Raw genomic sequence first — 19175 nt, 5'->3', positions numbered from 1 at the left:
ACTGGAATATCACATAAAACATTTGCAAATATGCACCATTTCGATCCAACGAGTCAAAGAGAACAAAATCGTCACTTCCTGATAAACTGCCACTAAATATCACTAAGAAAAGTAGGAAAAGCCACTGAATCTAACACTTTTCATTTATAATAAACTACTAGCGCCTCAAAGCGAGCAGACGAAACACAATAAATGCAGTCATTGCTTCTAGTGGTGGATGCCTGCTGTTTGGGAACGCAGTCATATAAAACTGGGAGGCAGTTATACAGAAATACTTGGATGACAGACTTTGCTCAGGCATTAAAGAACGACCATAAAACATTTTAAGATCGGCCCATTGGTTAGTCAGGTTATGGCATCACATAGCGCAAAGTCACATCAATCTACAGAGGAAATTAACTCGGAAAATGCGTTTTTAACTCTTTTTCAAGCGAGCGTTAAACCTTTTTTGCGAATTAAGGATATTTTTGTCTGAAATTTGACATTTTCATCACTCGTTTCTGATGTGATAGTTCAAATTCTGCATAAAAACCGGGTGATGGAGACATAGGTATTGAGTAAAAGGGTGGGTTCGTTCAATAGGTCCAACCAATGCAATCCTCTTGCACAAGCCACATGTGAGTCGTGCATTTCTTATTCTAGCATTCGTCATGTTCTATCTGATATCATAGCAGGTGCTCCGATACTGTAACAGGCAGCGTTTAAAGCTGCATTATTTATGAACTGTATTATTTTCATACTATTACACTTGCAGAACTTACTCTGGAAGACCTCTGGGGTTGAAGAGATCTCAAGGCCTTTGACAGAAAATAGCAGCGAAACTCTGAGCTAAATACATAATTCAGTAAAATTGACTTTGTGATGGTTTAATTTTTTTATGCATTGGTATTTAGAGTGTCAAGGATACAGTAAGTGCTGGAGATTTACTTATTAGTGCTGCTTACTTCATGCAGGAAATGGAGTTGTGTTCAAATACTGTATTAAGATGTAGTTTTTTCACTGTGTGTAAATATGAAAGCATTACTGCTAACTAGACAGATGTATGTTGTGGTTGTTTTGAAGTTGAATCGATGTCATATATTGATCCATTTAATGCACATGCAAATCTCTGCACTACAGAATCAGCATTTTGTGGTCTTAAACAACAAGATACAGCAATAATAGTCTGATTTTATAATATTGGAGATAAAAGGATTTTAATTGTTATATTTTGTTCTTTCTTTTATTTTCTATGCTTCCTTTACTTAAATTCTTTGGGACGTCTAACAGCCAGATCATTTTGTATAGGTCGACTAGAGTTAATTTTTTAAAAATGGTTTTATTTAAATTGTATTTATTTATTAATTCATAACATTTTTAACAGCAATTAATAAATAAATACAATTATATAAATAAATATATATATAAATTAAATAATAAACAAATTTAATTAAATTTTTTTATGGTTTTTATTTACATTTATTTATTTATTGAACTTTATTTATTATACATTGTTATTTTTTAATTGTATTTTATTTAAATGTATTTATTCATTTACCTAACATTATTTATTATCCATGTTAAAGGGGGAAAAAACCTTACCGGTGCTGTTATTGTTAACTAAAACAGAACTATTTAAAAAAAAAAAAATCATACACATATATAAAATGTAAAAAATAATTATAATAAATAGAAAGCCACATATATAAACTTAAGTTACTTAAATGTAAGTTAGAAATGTTGCCCTGGCTACTAACTGAAATTTAGTTGAACTTGAAGTACTTAAATTACTAAACAAAAAATAAATAAATGAATATAAAAATAATAAAAATAAAAATAAATTAAAGTTCATTTTTAATGTTTTTTTTTATTTAAATGTATTTATTTATTTATTATTCATTTATTTAACATTAATTATTATCCACAATAAAGGGGAAAAATACCTTACCAGTGCTGTTATTCTTAACTAAAACAAAAACTATTTAATATTATATACACATATATAACTATTTAAAATGCAATACAAAAAAAATAAATAAATAAATAAATGAAGCACAATTTAGTTTAACTAGAAGTACTAAAATTACTAAACAAATAAATAAATAAATAAATAAATATAAATATAATAAAGTAAGGTTCATTTATTCATTTTTCTTATGTTTTTTTTATTTAAAAAAATATATATATATATATATATATATATATATATATATATATATATATGAATAATAGAATTATATCCCTAACAACTAACTGAAATTTAGTTCAACTTAAGATACTAAAATTATTATACATATAAGCTAAATAGAAATATTTAAAAATGACAGAAGCCCATAACAAAATGGTTAAAACTTAAACTAAAATTAACATAACAAATAAATAAATTATCTTATTTTATTTATATATCACTAATGCTGAAATAATTTATAGGGAGTGTTTTCATATTTAAATCTTAAATTCCTTTTTAAATTCATTCTCTCTACAAGCACAGCTGCTACGGATATCAATGCAGCATTTGGACAAATTTACCACCTTCAATAATATGTGACCCTGGACCACAAAACCAGTCTTAAGTCGCTGGGGTATATTTGTAGCAATAGCCAAAAATACATTGTATGGGTCAAAATTATTGATTTTTCTTTTGTGTCAAAAATCATTAGGAAATTAAGTAAAGATCATGTTCCATGAAGATTTTTTGTAAAATTCCTACTGTAAACCTATCAAAATGTAATTTTTGATTAGTAATATGCATTGCTAAGAACTTAATTTGGACAACTTTAAAGGTGATTTTCTCAGTATTTTGATTGTTTGCACCCTTAGATTTCAGATTTTCAAATAGATGTATCTCGGCCAAATATTGTCCAATCCTAACAAACCATACATCAATAGAGAGCTTATTTATTGAGCTTTCATATGATGTATATATCTCAGTTTTGTAAAATTTAACCTTATGACTGGTTTTGTGGTCCAGGGTCACATATATATTTTAAAAAAAAATGCATTCAACTTCATTGGGTTGCATGCAATAGCTATTTTTGAACACAGCACTGCGTCTTGGGCCTTCTGAATCCTAATGATACAGGGCGTCTGATTAGTAGTTGCTCAGAGTTGTTCGATTTTTTTTTTAAAGTGCGTAGTTTGCAGCACATCCTTAGCTTATATTTTTAACTCTACTTTCACCCTCATGTAAAGTACATCGGGTTCTGTGCAAGACTTTCTGCTCCCTGTGCAAAACCTCCTCTTTTATCTCCTCTGGAAGCCCCAGCTGCATTAAGACAGCCTTCATCAATTAAACCCCCAAAATTACACATTCTCTTTTTTCTTTCTTCGCAGCACTTTATTAATTCAGAAAGCACTATATCGCTTCCCACCCACTTTCTGCCAAACGCAAAGTTTATTTTAACAAGTGTGCGACCAGTAGCATTCCCAGCAGGGAATAAAGCGAGTCTCGCACAGACAACAGAGCGCTATTTGGTGATGATTTGGCTCTGATATTTGTCTTTTGCACAGCTCAGAGCTGACACACCTGCATAAGATAGAAATGAATCATTGTGATCGTCGGCAGGTGCCACGGTAAGGTCCCTTTCTGCGCAATTTTTCTCCATGATTTATTTAAGGGCCGCGGCTTTGAAGTCGGCGCGAGCACGCGTAAACTTTTCCTCCCTCTTTCCTGTTTCTTCTCTTTAATGGGTCCATCAGCTCACCACCTCCGCTTCCATGAGTGACAATAAACTCTCATTTGCTGTCTGAAGGCGTCGCAAAGGCTGACACGCGGCGCGCTCCACGCATTCGGCTGAATGAGGTATGCGGAGTCTGACTGCCGAGTGAGGAAAAAATTCTAGCCTTTCACTTTGCAATGATGAACAAATATGAATTTCTTGCCCCCGGCGTCAATTTGGCACGAGCGTCGTCTGCGCTTTTTACGTCTGTTTTCTAAAGTTTTGCATACGAAATGGATTGTTTGAATTCCAATGATATTCATGAGCCGCTAATTACGAAATGCCTGCGAATCGCCCCCTTTTGAGGTTTTCTGGAGCTAACAAGACTGCTTAGCTCTCCTCCGTCAGAAACACGAAATTCAGTAAATTAGAATGTGAATAAAGTCCGGCAGTGAACTTTCTAGTTGTTCAACACATCTCTGAGTGCGTAATAGATTGTATAATTTGCAGTTTTGTATTATTTAATATCTTTTAAATGAGCCCTAAAAAGTTTTTAGCTCTTAGAGTTTGCCTTTGAAGAAAACACCCACGATCTCCAGACAGATTTGATAGTTTTTAGTGTGTATATGAGTCATTTTGAAATGAGTTTTCATTAGTGGACTACATTTTTACATTTCTAAAACAAAAAGCCCATCACTAAATCTTTGATATTGTGGTTCCTAAATATAACTCAAGGTACAGTATGAAATTTAATGAAAAAATGTTGTTTAGTAGAACCTCCAAGCTGTTCTTTTCCATACAAAAGGCATAAAACATTATCAAAGTAGTCCTTATAACTTCTGTGCTAATATTCTAGGTTTTGAGCAACCGATTGAATTTAAATTATATTTTCTTTTGAAATCTTACCTTGAAAATGACAGTCGTGGTCACCATTCACTTACATTGAATGGAACTGAGCAGTTTGGACATTCAGCTATAAATGTCTCTTTTATGTTCCATGAAAGAAAGTCAAATAAGGGTAATTAAATGACAGAATATTCATTTTTTGTTTGAACTATTCCTTTAATAGGAATAGGTCTTTGTTGGCTTATTTTGTTAAAAGTATAGTTCACCCAAAACTGAAAATTGCCCCTTGATTTACTCACCCTCAAGCCATCATAGGTGTATATGACGTAATACAATTTAAAAAAATATCCAGTCTCTTCCAAGCTTTATAATGTATGACGGCTCTTTAGTGCCACGAAAAAAAAAAATATATATATAAATCAAGTCATAATTTTTTGAGAATAAAGTTGAAATGTTTCAAGAATAAAGTCACTTTTTATGATGGATGGACGGACTTTATTAGACTTCAGAATCTCAAAAGCCATTCACTGTCATTATAAAGCTTGGAAGAGCCAGGACAATTTTTTTTATATAACTCTGATTGTGTTTGTCTGAAAGAAGCAAGTCATATACATCTAGGATGGCTTGAGGATGAATAAATCATGGGGTAATTTTTATCTTTGGGAGAACTATTCCTTTCAGTAAAGGTCTGTTTAGACAAAGACATATACTTGGCACAAAATAAATTAGTCATAAACATTTTCATTTTAATAATATGCAGTGCAGATATTTAAGTGACTCAGCTATTGATTTCAAATATATTCTGTTCTTTTCCACTATTCATACTTTGATAAACAACCATTAAGAGTTCAGCATCACCTGCATGTCAATTATTTACCAGCATCTCATACTAAATTCTTTTCATCGTCGATTTAAAAAGGACAGAGTTCACTACCTTCCAAGCATTCGCTTACTTGCTGCCTTTTTATCTCAAACTGATGGATTTAATTACATACTGTCGAATGTGTAAGTGTATCACGTAACCATTTTTTGCCCTCAATCTCTGTGTCCACGCACCATAAATCAGTAACCAGCTGAAGTTTCTTGCTCTGCTTCAGTCAAGAAGCACTTGAAAAGCAGGGACGAGATAAGAGACAGGTGTGTGTGTGAGAGTTTAGTCGGCGAGCGTATTCACCAGAGACCCGTGAACATGGATTTGAGGGGGAGAAAGAGGCAGTGGATTGTTTTGGAGTGTTCTTGTTTTAAGGTTACACAACGTGCCCGTCTTCAGAAGGTCATCATAAGACTCCGACATCTCCCCGAGGCGCGTGAACTGAGCTTGTTTTGCGCATGATGTGCACTGATCCGGCTCGCCAGAACGTCAACCCACTGGAGCGTCGTTGCCCAAAGGCTCTTCTGATTCTTTCTTGCAACTCCGGACCTCACAAACCCACTGTGGGGAAGCGATTCCACAAGATACTGTTCAAGGCAGAATCCCTCTTTGAGTCTATCTTCAATTTGTTTATGCATCAAACGGCGGCCCCGTACCTTTCGTTCACTTTCCAAATTCTCTTTCATGCTGATCACAAAGAGAAGTTCTAATGAATTGCGGTCCTTGAAGCAGAAAGCCGCTCGGCACAATAAGAACAATAAACTATGTGCCATTGAGGCCTTCAGACACCTGCTATATGGCTCTTGCCAGCCTTTCCACAGCTCGTACAACAAGCCTTGAAATGTTGTAGTTTTCAGAAAGTGATTTTTGAATTTTGTACAGTTGGTTGAAAAAAAAAAAAAAACTTAAATGTCATTCCATTGTGTAACAAAATCAATTTAAGAGGCATCAGAGCCTTAAAGTGTAACCACAGATGTAGTTCACCACATTAACTAACTATAAAAACGATCCAGCGTTTGTCAACCACAAAATGTCCTCAAGATATTATTCAAGAAAAAATGTCTTCAGTTTGCACAGAATTGCCAATCAAAATTTAATTTCACTTGAAAATAACGTTCCAAAAGGGTGTTTTTGAAGTGATGCCATGGAAGAACCATTTTTGGTTCTCCAAAGAACCTTTCAGTAAACAGGTCCTAAAAGAACCATTTTGAAGAACGTTTTAAAAATCTAAAGAACCTTTTTCGACTATAAAGAACCTTTTCTACTTTTGAAAGGTTCCATGGATGTTCAGGGTTCTTCATAGAACCATTGATGCCAATAAAGAACCTTTATTTTCAAGAGTGTATTCGTAGATGGCAGTTGCACAGTGTTAAACTAGCTAAAAATATGCAAGTTTTTGTACTGAAATATTGCAACATCTGTCTGGTTTCATTTTGAACTATTATACAGCTATTATATACTATTATTATATACTATTATATACTATTACTATAGTATACAGTGGAGATCAAATCATAATTAGAGAATGGTCTATAAATACTTGAATTTTTTCTGAAATATTGTTAATCTTCATCGCTGAATCTAGAGAACAGTAACCACTGTAGCATGAAAGAAGATTACAGCTAAAATTTTGGAAGGTTACAGCTGTCAGAAATTAGTAGGAAGTTTAGAGGCCCTTTTTTTAATGACTTTTGGTTTGATCTTGGTCCACTGTTCTTCATAGTTCGGTAACTGCAGTGGGTTTCTTAGCCATAACATTGTCACCAAAGATTTTCCAGAAATTTTCAATCAGGGCTCTAGGCCGGCCATTTCATTATTTCAGTGTTCTTAGCTTCAAAGAACTGCTTTACCTGTTTTGCATTGTCACTAGGGGCATTATCTTGCCTGAAATTGCAGGCTGATTGGGAGATGCTTGCAGGGAAGGAACTGTATGTTGCTGAAGGAGGTTCTGATAAACATTTGCATTCATCCTGCCATGTAGTTGTATAATTGGCCCAACTCCTGCTGCAGAAAACATCCCCCCAAACCATGACCACCTCTTCCACCTTTCTAAAGCTGCCCTCGACTAAAGATTTTTCTGGTCGACTAATAGTCGTTCATTTTAAGCATTAGTCAACTATTAGTCACACATTTCTATTATAATAATGAGCGTTTAATTGCCTACATAGCCTAATAAGCACTCAAGTGCACGCAAAAAAAAGTTTGCCACAGTGCATCAGCAGATATAATAGTTAAGAATGTGTCAGGGAAAAACAGCAAGGAGATGAAGTCGGCGACACTGACTCGTCATCTCCGCAGCAGTGATGCGCCGGTATGCGTGTTTTATATGGATTACATAGTCTAAGAATATTTGTGACCATTTGAATTGGTTCATTTGAAAGTAGACATTTCACTCTGCATATATACAGTATATTTTTCATGTCTGTAAGGCAAGTATACACAGAGTTTCAAAGTTTCGCGCTCACAGAAACCAAGACGGCAGAGAGCACATCCTGTTTGCTTTAATTATTTTACAAAAGCCAGTGTTTCGTAAAGTCTTTACAGAGTCTTTACAGATTCGAAAGATGTATTACTTTTATCTGTATGACCAAAAATGACGGAGTATTTTAAGAGCAAGTGACCACTCCACCTCCACACTCGGCACAGACTTCTATAGCGCATATTTTTCTAGGTTCACATTTGATCGAGCGCCAATGTAAGTTGCTAATACATACATCTTTCAAATGAAAAGCCATATTTGATGTTGTTGAATGATAGGTGAGTGATTGAATGTCCTGCCAGATGTACTATATTACCACATAGACCAGCTGTTAACGATCTCTCCGTCACGGACTGCGTGACTTTGCCACTTCCTGTGGATTTTTTTTTCTGCGACTAATACAATTTTGGTCAACCAAGCCTCTTCTCATCGGCTATCCATTAGTCAACTATTAGGTTTCAGTCTTTCCTTAGTGCGACGTCAAACAAAATAAGACCCAAATAAAGTCCACTTTGGACCAGTTTTCCTCTTTCAACACAACATGCTCCTCAGCAAAGGTGAGCTTAGCCTTTTAAATCTTTCTGCTGATGAGAGACTTTCAGTCCGACCTCTCTTAAACATGCATAGACAGATCCTACCCTGTTCAGCACTGAACTGTCAAGCAATTCCAGCTGCAGTGCTGAACCGATTCCCCATTGAGCATCTTTGCCTTTTCCTGTCTTCTCATGCTTTTATCTTATATGGACAACCAGCCTTTTTGGGGGACTTGAATGAATTTGTATCATTGTAAACCTGCATTTCTTTTAGATAAACAGATTTGGAATGACCAACTTCTTTTGCAGTAGCTGAAAGGGTTAACCTCCTGTCACAGGGTTTCAGTCACCTTAGAGTGGCCCACCATCTTGCAATCTCAATGAAAATTGGAGGAATGCTACCAGTTAAATAGGATTTGTGATATAATTAAGGAAATAAGCACAAAGTCAGAGGTCTTTTTCAAATATCTTAAGTTTTTACGCTGTGCTTCAGAATACAATTATTTCATGATACATGCGTAAAAAATGCCCTTCTACTCCTGTTAGGATAACTTCAAATAGGACTTAGCAGTAACCTGAAATGTAGAAAATTGTAGGTTGTTCTCTAATTTTGATCTCCACTGTATCATCATTTATTGACTTAATTAATGAGGCTTTTTTTCTTCATTATAATATCAGAACAGTTGCATCACCTTAACATTTGTCTCTATGCCTTCAAAAAAAATATCAAAATGAATCATGAAACAGAATATTCAAGTGCTTGTATGTATGATTTGCATTTTTAATGTATTTCTGAATAAATGAATAAAGCATCATGTCACTGACCCAACATTATGCATCCTAGTTATAATCCAACTGCAATTAATACCAATTGTATCTCAATTAAGTTTGTGTCCAAACCTTTGATCCTCATTGCATATTCTCGACTGCGGGTTTAATCAAACACATCTATATTCAAAAGCCAGAATCTAATTTGAAATGATCACATTTTATTAATGAGCTTCATATTGCATTGGTTGCAGTAATCAGCATGTGTGTGGCTTGCCGTAATAATGACATTAGAGACCTCTGCTGTTCGTTGTTAGCCGATTAATCCGCTATTTGTCACCATTGTTTTACGCAGCTCAGGAAAGTAAATGTTGTTGACACACAGTGGCTGAGGCGCGGCGGTAGTTTTCGTCTAGGCAGGTGCGGTGATTCACTCTGCCTCTGTCTCTCGGCAGCGGTGCGCTGCGGTTCTGTCTCTCCCTGCCGAGTCTGTTTAATTAGTCACCGATGTCGGTTGTCAGCGTTGCGGCGGCGAGTCGGTGGGCTCCCGTGGCGCTGCGCCGGCGGAGGAATTCGCAGCGAGCAAACATGTTCTGAGGTGTTCTCGTTGGGCGAGGGAGATATTGAGATGTAGTCCTGGGGGAAGCTTCCTTACAGAAGAACGGCACTCAATGAGCAGCAGACACGGGTCAGGAATCCACAGCTGCAATGTGAACATAGGGCCTACATATCCTTCATTCCTGTAGAGGTTTGGCGCAGGAGAAACATGTTTCTGAGAAACAGAATTGATGGGGTTGGAAAGGTTAGATCATGTTGTGGGCCCACCTACACTGAAGAAAAAAAAATTAAATAGTAAATAAAACAAAGATTATTGAAACACACCTTACAGAATCTGCAAAATGTTAATTTTACCGAAATAGGAGGAATCATACACAATGCATGTTGTTTATTTAGTAATGACCTGAATAAGATATTTCACATATAGTGAAAATAATAGTTGAATTTATAAAAAAAAGACCCTGTTCAAAAGTTTACATACACTTGATTCTTAATACTGTGTTGTTACCTGAATGACCCACAGCCGTTTCTTTTGTTTAGTGATAGTTGTTCATGAGTCTTGTTTGTCCTGAACAGTTAAACTGCTCGCTGTTCTTCTGAAAAATCCTTCAGGTCCCACAAATTCTTTGGTTTTTCAGCATTTTTTTGTATTAGAACCCTTTCCAACAATGACTGTATAAATTTGAGATCCATCTTTTCACACTGAGGGCAACTGAGGGACTTGTATGCAGCGATTACAGAAGGTTCAAACGCTCACTGATGCTTCAGAAGGAAAAACGATGCATTAAGGGGGGTGAAACCTTTTAAACTGTATAAAGATGTGTACAATTTTCCCATGTTGCCTAAATATCTTTTTTTTTTTTTTTTTTTTTTTTTTTTTTTTTTTTTTAGTTTTGCCCTTCAGAAGCTACAAATTTAACCTGATCTTCAAATTCAAAAAGTTTTCTGGCTCTTAATGCTTCCTGTTTCCTTCTGAAGCATCAGTGAGCATTTGAACCATATGTAAAAGGTCTATCTATCTATCTATCTATCTATCTATCTATCTATCTATCTATCTCTATCTTTGTTTTTCTAACAAATGTAGTATTTAGGCCTGTGATATAAGGTGCTTTTTAATTGATATATATATATCAAGATACATCAAAAAGTGCCATTAATGCAGGTATAAAGTCAAAAATGTCAATGTGATACAAGCCGATTTTATATTATGCCGATTTTTGTTATTCATATATTTCAAATATTAGTATTTTATAAAACATTTACCTCAAAATTGAAGTCATTTGCAACCAGCATGCAAAAACATGCAGGTAAATATTTAAAAAATGAAATTATAATAGAGAGGACAACTGGAGACCATTATGATTTTGTCAAGATGTCTTTAAAATATCAAATAATTTGAGCTTTTTTAAAAGACAAGGTTAGTTCAGGTTGTAAAATCTCTTCACAGACATGGTAACATGATGTGAATAATTTGTGTAAAAAAAAAACTTGAACTAAAATAAAAAATCAAAAAAAAATCGAAAGTTTCAATATTTGTCATATTTAAAACTTGAATCTTCTGTAGTTGTATTGTGTACTGATACAGGCGGAAAATGCAAAGCTGCAATGATCTATGCTTAGCTATGCTAAAAGTGATATCACCAGAACAGGAGAACGGCTGAATGGATTTCAAAATGGTGAAACTCAACTTATTAACTCGGGGGGAGTTAGAGAATGAGCCTATTTCCAAAAAAAGTGTTAGAGTGTTCCTTTAAGTTTTAAAACCAATAAATATAAGTTCTATAAACTCACCTACATTAAATGATTTAAGGCAATCGGTTTCCTCAAAAGGTTTGAGTTACCGTAACTTGTCGGGTTTTATCGATGTCCTTGCTACCATTTTGGGCCTTGAACGTGATAGTTGTGTTGCTGTCTATGCAGGGTCAGAAAGCTCTCGGATTTCATCAGAAATATCTTAATTTGTGTTCCAAAGACGAACAAATTTCTTTGTTTAGAAGGTTGAAGTTTATGAGGTTGAGTAATTAATGACAGAATTTTCAGTTTTGCGTTATCTATCACTTCAATGAGATTGTAAGTTATTTTAAACTTTATTTTATAATTGAATTAACAATAATGAATTCAAACGCAGAAATTCCTGCACATTGTGTCTCCATTAGTCCTTAAATGCATTAATGTTTCACCAAACATTATTACATATTCGGGTCTTTAGCGACCCGGGCCTATATATCCAGCACGGATGGATCTCTAACTTCTGCAATAGCAAACACTCTTGATATTTTAAGAGCAATTACAAAAGAATAAAGAAAGCATATTTCATTACCTTTTGAAACTTAGAAGGGTTCAATTTGAATATTTGATTTTACCATCACCTTCATCCTCAGAGCACTTCCAGCATCTGGTTCATATTCGTGATCTCAGCTATATTCTCAAAACTATCGTTTTCAATGACTTCAAAGTCAATATTTTGATCGCCGGTAGCTTATTCACCACATCCACCATCAAATGACAGTGATATTTATTTGTTATTGCGTACAGTAATTGCTCTGCAGTAAAGCCATTCAAATCCAGTTCAAATTTGCTGATGATAATCTTTCGTTTTATGCCTGCCATAGTTATTATGAGTAAAACATAACATCATTATTGACCATTAAACAGTGCCTAGAGGAATAAAGATGAATTGCATGTATTTAGTCATCAGATATTTACATATTTTTTGCGCACGAAAAGTATACTTACGCTATTAAACACTTGTTATATTGATTATAATGAATAGATTGAGGAATACTGTCAAACTTAAAGAATGAAGGATGGGAGAGGGTGGTGAATGACGTCTCGGTTAAATATTTAGTCACATTCCCGCCCCATGAATGTTAAAATAATAACTGGGGTCTAACTTTTCGCTTCAGACTTCTTTCACATTCCACAGTACTTTAGACATTTACACTTTTTTATGTTATGCATTGTTTCAGAATGTGCTACATTGCCTCAAACAAATGGCGAGTCCCTTTGATCTCTTTCTGTCTTTGGCTGTTCCACTCTCTCAGGTTTACATTCCCTGCAGAAGCGCTATTGTTCTGGCCAACGAGGAAATCGATTACTGCTACTGAAACACAATCAGCGATTCACCGCGAGATGGAAACCCAGCACACTTCTGTGACTCAACCTACCTCCATTCACAGCGTGTTTGCCATCATCCCTTTAGAAAGCCCGCATTTTCCCTTCAACCGCCACCAAACTCAACTGAGTACAAGATGTTATGAATACCTGCTATCCCATTTCTATCCCAATGACATGTTAAGTATTTGTTTTCTGCCATTATTATTATTGATTATCAAGAATTAGCTTGTTAATATCCTACTGCCCAATTAATTACTACTGAAATTGCTATTCAACAATGATTAATGTTGAAGTAAATAATCACTTTAAACTGTGGTCAGTATTAAAAGCAATATTAGTCAGCACTGTAATTCTAATACTGTAATTGTGAAAAGTAAATATAATTACATTACATAAGATTTGTCTGATATTTAATTCGGCACCAGCACTTTTTGACATTCTGTGTGCGTAATTTAAGTTCTGTATAAATATTGATGTGCATCATGTATTAATTCATCCAAGTTTTAAAAAAAAATCATTCGAGAACGATGTATTGATTACATGTCAGTTCAGTGCTGAGTCTTGTCAACAGAGTTGAATTATATATTTTTAATATATGAACTCTGTGCAAAGTCATGAAATATAAGTTATATTTTCTCTGACAGGCTGTTTTTCAGTGCCTTTAAAACTTTTCAGTCAGAACCAGGTTAATTCATTTATAATATAAAAGCTAACATAGCTTTTGCGTATACTAAATATGAATTACGTTTTAGTTAAAGACCATTATATATTTTCTTATTTCTCTTTAATGACAGCTTTTTGTAGCCCTGATTGACATTCAAAAGTCTCTATGTGTGTGTGTGTGTGTGTGTGTGTGTGTGTACCTGGTATTCATCACGTTGTGGGGACCAAATGTCCCCACAAGGATGGGAATACCAGTAGATTTTGACCTTGTGGGGACATTTCTCAGGTCCCCATGAGGAAACAGGCTTATAAATCATGCACAATGAGTTTTTTTGATTAAGTAAAAGTGTGCACAATCTCCTGTGAGGGCTAGGTTTAGGTGTAGGGTAGGTGTAGGGCGATAGAAAGTACGGTTTGTACAGTATAAAAACCATTACGCCTATGGAATGTCCCCATAAAACATGTAAACCCAACGTGTGTGTGTGTGTGTGTGTGTGTGTGTGTGTGTGTGTGTGTGTACCTGGTATTCATCACGTTGTGGGGACCAAATGTCCCCACAAGGATAGGAATACCAGTAGATTTTGACCTTGTGGGGACATTTCTCAGGTCCCCATTAGGAAACAGGCTTATAAATCATGCACAATGAGTTTTTTTGAGGAAGTAAAAGTGTGCACAATCTCCTGTGAGGGCTAGGTTTAGGTGTAGGGTAGATGTAGGGCGATAGAAAGTACGGTTTGTACAGTATAAAAACCATTACGCCTATGGAATGTCCCCATAAAACATGTAAACCCAACATGAGTGTGTGTGTGTGTGTGTGTGTGTGAGAAAATATATGAAAATTATTATTATAATCTTAAAGCTTCTTCTTAAGGTATCATTTGACACACTTGTTGCTCATTTTTCCCTGTCGTCTTGTTATGTGGTTCAAAGGATCTAAATTTACCCTCAATGATTTTGAGGCTCGCATAGATGTAGATGTATTGCTAGCATAATCTGTCATACTGAGAAACGTCTTTCCACAAAACATCTTGAATGAAGGTTCATCACACTCTTAAAAATAAAGGTGCTGTAAAAGGTTCTTCACAGCGATGCCATAGAAGAACCATTTTTGGTTCCACAAATAGCCATTCAGTCAAAGCTTCTTTAGAGAACCATCTCTTTCTGACCTTTTTATAATCTGAAGAACCTTCTTTCACGACAAAGAACCTTTTGTGAAGCAGACACGTTCTTCAGAGGTTAAAGGTTCTTTATGGAACCATTTAGACAAAAAAAAAAGGTTCTTTTATGGCATTGTGAAGCACCTTTATTTTTCAGAGTGCATCACTGCTTCTTATGAAAATATAGCAGCTAATGAGAAGGTCTCATTTATGAAAGCAAAAAAAGCATTACAAATATTAAAAATCCAGAAGTTTAGAAGGTCCTTGTGATGGTCAACAAATATATGTGTGCAACATTAAACACTGTGCCATTTTTGTGTGAAAGCCATACAAAACTGAAATAAATCACTGCTGAAAAAAAAAGACTTTGCTTGTTTTTTGCACTGTTAAAACAGCAATGTAAGTAAAACTGCATCATTTTGTCTTTATTAGCATTTCAGTTTAATTTTAGCTTGTTTACAATGATAACAAGTAGATTTTATCATGAGTGATTCGCTGTATTGACCAATCAGCAGCCAGAACCAGAATTCCCTCTTGTATTATGAAATGTATGCAACTCGTTGTGCTTCTAAGGTAGATATTTTCCATTTAGTCAGGATGTATGTGCTTTCACAGCCATTGATCGCTGGCAAATTTGCACTGAGAGCTCGTCGGGCTTAATGCAGTGATTGTATATAGAGATGTTTAAAAAGGCTTTGTCAGTGACAGTGACATCTTTATCACTGAGATTAGCAGATCAAGTCTCTAAAGTGCTCGAAAACAGACAACAAACCACATCCTCACATATTGATATACTTATTCAAGGCCCTTGATAGCTTACTCCATTAAAGTGTTATGTAACTCGCCAGCGCAGGTTTATTTTGAATAATATTTCATGTGGTAATGTACAGAAACCTGTTTCTGGCTCAGAGTGAAAAATAAATGAATTCTGACTTTGAATTCTGAGGGGAAAAAATATGTTGGAAAACATTGATTGGCAGGCGATCTGACCAATCATAACGCAGAAGCTGCGTATTGACATCTTTCCACAGTTGAAGCAAGATACCTTTTGGATGTTCATTCATGTTTGTTTTATTCTGTAACTAGTAAAGAGGAGGAGACGATTGGTTCAGGAGCCACAAAACAGTATTTATTGTTTGAATTTCTTTAAAGGGGTCATTGGATGCAAAATTCACTTTTACATGTTGTTTGAACATTAATGTGTGTTGACAGTTTGTGCCGCTCCCACAATAGTTGATTGACATGAGCGCCTTACCTTAGACCCGCCCTCACCGAGCTGAAACAGTCAGACTCCGATCGCCATTGTGTCGACTCAGGTGCAGGAGAAGACAAGAATGTCACTAATTGAGCGACTGAGGTGTTCTGTTGTTGGATATAATAATGAACATAGCAGTCGTCATTTACTCCTGACGTCTGAGCTGCTGAAGTCGCAGAGGATTAACGTTACTTTCGTTTTTGAAAAGAGAACGCTGATCCCGATCTACATATGCGTCTATGTTCATGCGAATCATTTGTGATGCAGCTTCACCCACAGCAGAAGTGAGTATAAGGTTTTTTTTATGCATCTTTACAATTGGCCTGTCTTAATAATGTGCTAGTTAGCAAGTTTCGGAGCTAAATGCAGCTAAAGTAAACATTACGGCTCATCATCCTACGGCAGAGAGGGGCGGGGCGAGCAGAGCTCATTAGCATTTAAAGGACAATGCAATAGAAAAGTTCGCTCTAAAAAGGGCTGATATTGACAGGGTAAAAAGAGTGTTTTTTACACTAGCATTGAGAAATTTTAACCAAAGTATGTTATAGACTTCTCAATAAGACCCTAAAGAATCATATCAACTTGTGGAAAATGGGCATCTGATGACGCCTTTAGAAAATTACAAAATTTAAGAGCTGAGATTTTGTTTTATGACTAAAGTAATCTGCTCTGTCTTGTCTGTTGGCATGTTGTCAGTGTTTTCTTTGCTCCCCGATGTATTAGTTCACCCAAAAATAAAAAAAAATCTGTCATTAATTACTCACCCTCATGTCGTTCCAAACCTGTAAGACCTTAGTTCATCTTCGGAACACAAGTTCAGATATTTTTGATGAAATCCGAGAGCTTTCCTGAACCACTGATATTACATGGACTGTTTTCCCAATGTCCTTACTGTGTTTCTGGGCCTGGGAACATTTCAGCAGGGTCAGAAAGCTCTTGGATTTCATCAAAAATATCTTAACTTGTGTTTTTGTGTTAAACCCCGAAGGCTAATATGAGAAGTTACAAATGTGAGATATAGTGATATTTTATGGAGATATAAAGTCACAAATAAGAGAAACTAAGTCATATTGCAAAATGTAAAGTCACACACCATATAAAGTCTAAATTATGAAATATATAGTCACACTGAGAGATATAAAGTCACACTGCAAGATAAAAAAAAGTCCCAATTGTGAGATATAAAAATGCAATTATAAGAAACAAAGTCACAATTGTGGAATAAAAAGTCAAACTTAGAGAGAAAAATTCTCACAAGAAACAAAGTAGATAACATATAGTCACATTCAGAGATTTAAAGCCACATCATGAGATAAAAAGTCTCAATTACGAGAAACAAAGTCTCAATTGTGTGATATAAAAATGCAAAAATTAGAAACAAAGTCAACTCTGAAATATAGTTGTATTGTGATATGTAGTCACACTGAGCAATAAAAGGATTAATTGCAAGATAAAAATGCAAAATGAGAAACAAAGTCATTGTGAAAGATAAAGTTACACCAAGAAAAGAAACAAACTCAAAACTACAAAATGTAGTTTCACTGTAAGATATACATTTTCATTCGTGAGATATAAAGTCACACAGACCATATAAAGTCTAAATTATGAAATATATAGTCACACTGAGAGATATAAAGCCACACTGTGAGATAAGTCCCGATTGTGAGATATAAAAATGCAATCATAAGAAACACATTCACAATTTTGAAATATAAAGTCAAACTTAAAGAGAAAAATTCTCACAAGAAACAAAGTTGCAAATATGGGAAACAAAGTAGATAACATATAGTCACATTCAAAAAGTCTCAATTACGAGAAACAAAGTCTCAATTGTGTGATATAAAAATGCAAAAATTAGAAACAAAGTCAACTCTGAAATATAAAGTTCCATTGTGATATATAGTCACACTGAGCAATAAAAGGTTCAATTACAAGAATCAAAGACTCAGTTGTGATATAAATAAGCAAAAATTAGAAACAAATCACAATTATGAAATATAAAGTGACAATGAGCTATAAAAAGTTTCAATTGTGAGATAAAAGCATAAATATGAAGTCTTCGGAACACAAATTAAGATACTTTTGTATAATGAAGTGTAACTTGTGTAATGAAGATGAACAAAGGTCGAAAGGGTTTGGAATGACATGAGGGTGAGTAATTAATGACAGAATTTTCTATTTTGGGTGAAATATCCTTTTAAACCCTAATGGCTAATGTGAGAAGTCACAAATGTGAGATATAGTGATATTTTATATAAAGTCACAAATACGAGAAACAAAGTCACATTGTGAAATGTAAAGTCACACTACAGTACATAAAGTCTAAATTATGAAATATGTAGTCACGCTAGAAGATATAAAGCCAAAGTGCGAGATAAAATGTCCCAATTGTGAGATATAAAGATGCAATTATGGGAAACAAAGTCACAATTGTGGAATATCAAGTTGTGACTTATAGTCAAACTGAGAGTAGATATAAATTCTCACTTACAAGAAACAAAGTTGCAATGTCAGACATAAAACAGCAAATATGGAGAAAAAATGGTCAGATTCAGAGATTTAGAGCCACATAATAAGATAAAAAGTCTCAATTACAAGAAACAAAGTCTCAATTGTGTGATATAAAAATGCAAAAATTAGAAACAAAGTCAACTGTGAAATATAAAGTTGCATTATGATATATAGTTACGCTGAGTAATAAAAGGTTCAACTGTGAGGTAAAAACGCAAAAATTAGAAACAAAGCCAACTGTGAAATATAAAGTTGCATAGTGATATAGTCACACTGAGCAATAAAACGTTTAATTGTGAAATAAAAACGCAAAAATGAGAAACAAAGTCACATGTAAGATAAAGTTACACTGAGAAAAAGTCTCAATTACAAGAAACAATCTCACAATTATAAAAGATGCAGTCTCACTTTTTGAGATAAAAACACAAATCTGAGAAACAAAGACAATACGAAATATAGTCACATGGTGAGATGTACTGTAAAATCAGGAAGATATGTAAATGCTCAAAGTAGCTAATATGAGATAAAATTGCAAGTATGAGAAACAAAGTCACAAAGGCAAAATAGTCACATTTGGAGATACAAAGTCACACTGACATCAAGCTCAATTACAAGAAACAAAGTCACAAAATGAGATAAAAATGCAAATGAGGAAAGAAAAGTAGCAGTTGCAAAACATAAAGTCACATTGTGAGATATACACCAATCAGGAATAACATTATGACTAACTTTCTAATTTTGTGTTGGTCTCTCTTTTGCTGCCAAAACAGCCATGACCC

The 19175-nt window shown here is 34.7% G+C and overlaps 1 protein-coding gene across 1 annotated transcript in view; it reads left to right on the top strand.

Annotated features, from left to right (window-relative positions):
• The window catches only part of gbe1b (glucan (1,4-alpha-), branching enzyme 1b), a 197868-nt gene extending 182881 nt beyond the window's left edge, over positions 1-14987 (top strand). The window contains exon 16 of the mRNA XM_073817366.1: positions 12738-14987. Coding sequence (XP_073673467.1) covers positions 12738-12800 — 63 coding nt within the window. The 3' untranslated portion in view covers positions 12801-14987. The remainder of the gene's footprint in view (positions 1-12737) is intronic.
• The last annotated feature ends 4188 nt before the right edge of the window (positions 14988-19175 follow it).

The sequence above is a fragment of the Garra rufa genome, chromosome 14 (genome assembly GCF_049309525.1).
Source record: "Garra rufa chromosome 14, GarRuf1.0, whole genome shotgun sequence".
NCBI lineage: Eukaryota > Metazoa > Chordata > Actinopteri > Cypriniformes > Cyprinidae > Garra > Garra rufa.
The sequence above is the reverse complement of the archived record's forward strand: the minus strand, read 5'-3'. Positions and strand labels throughout refer to the sequence as shown.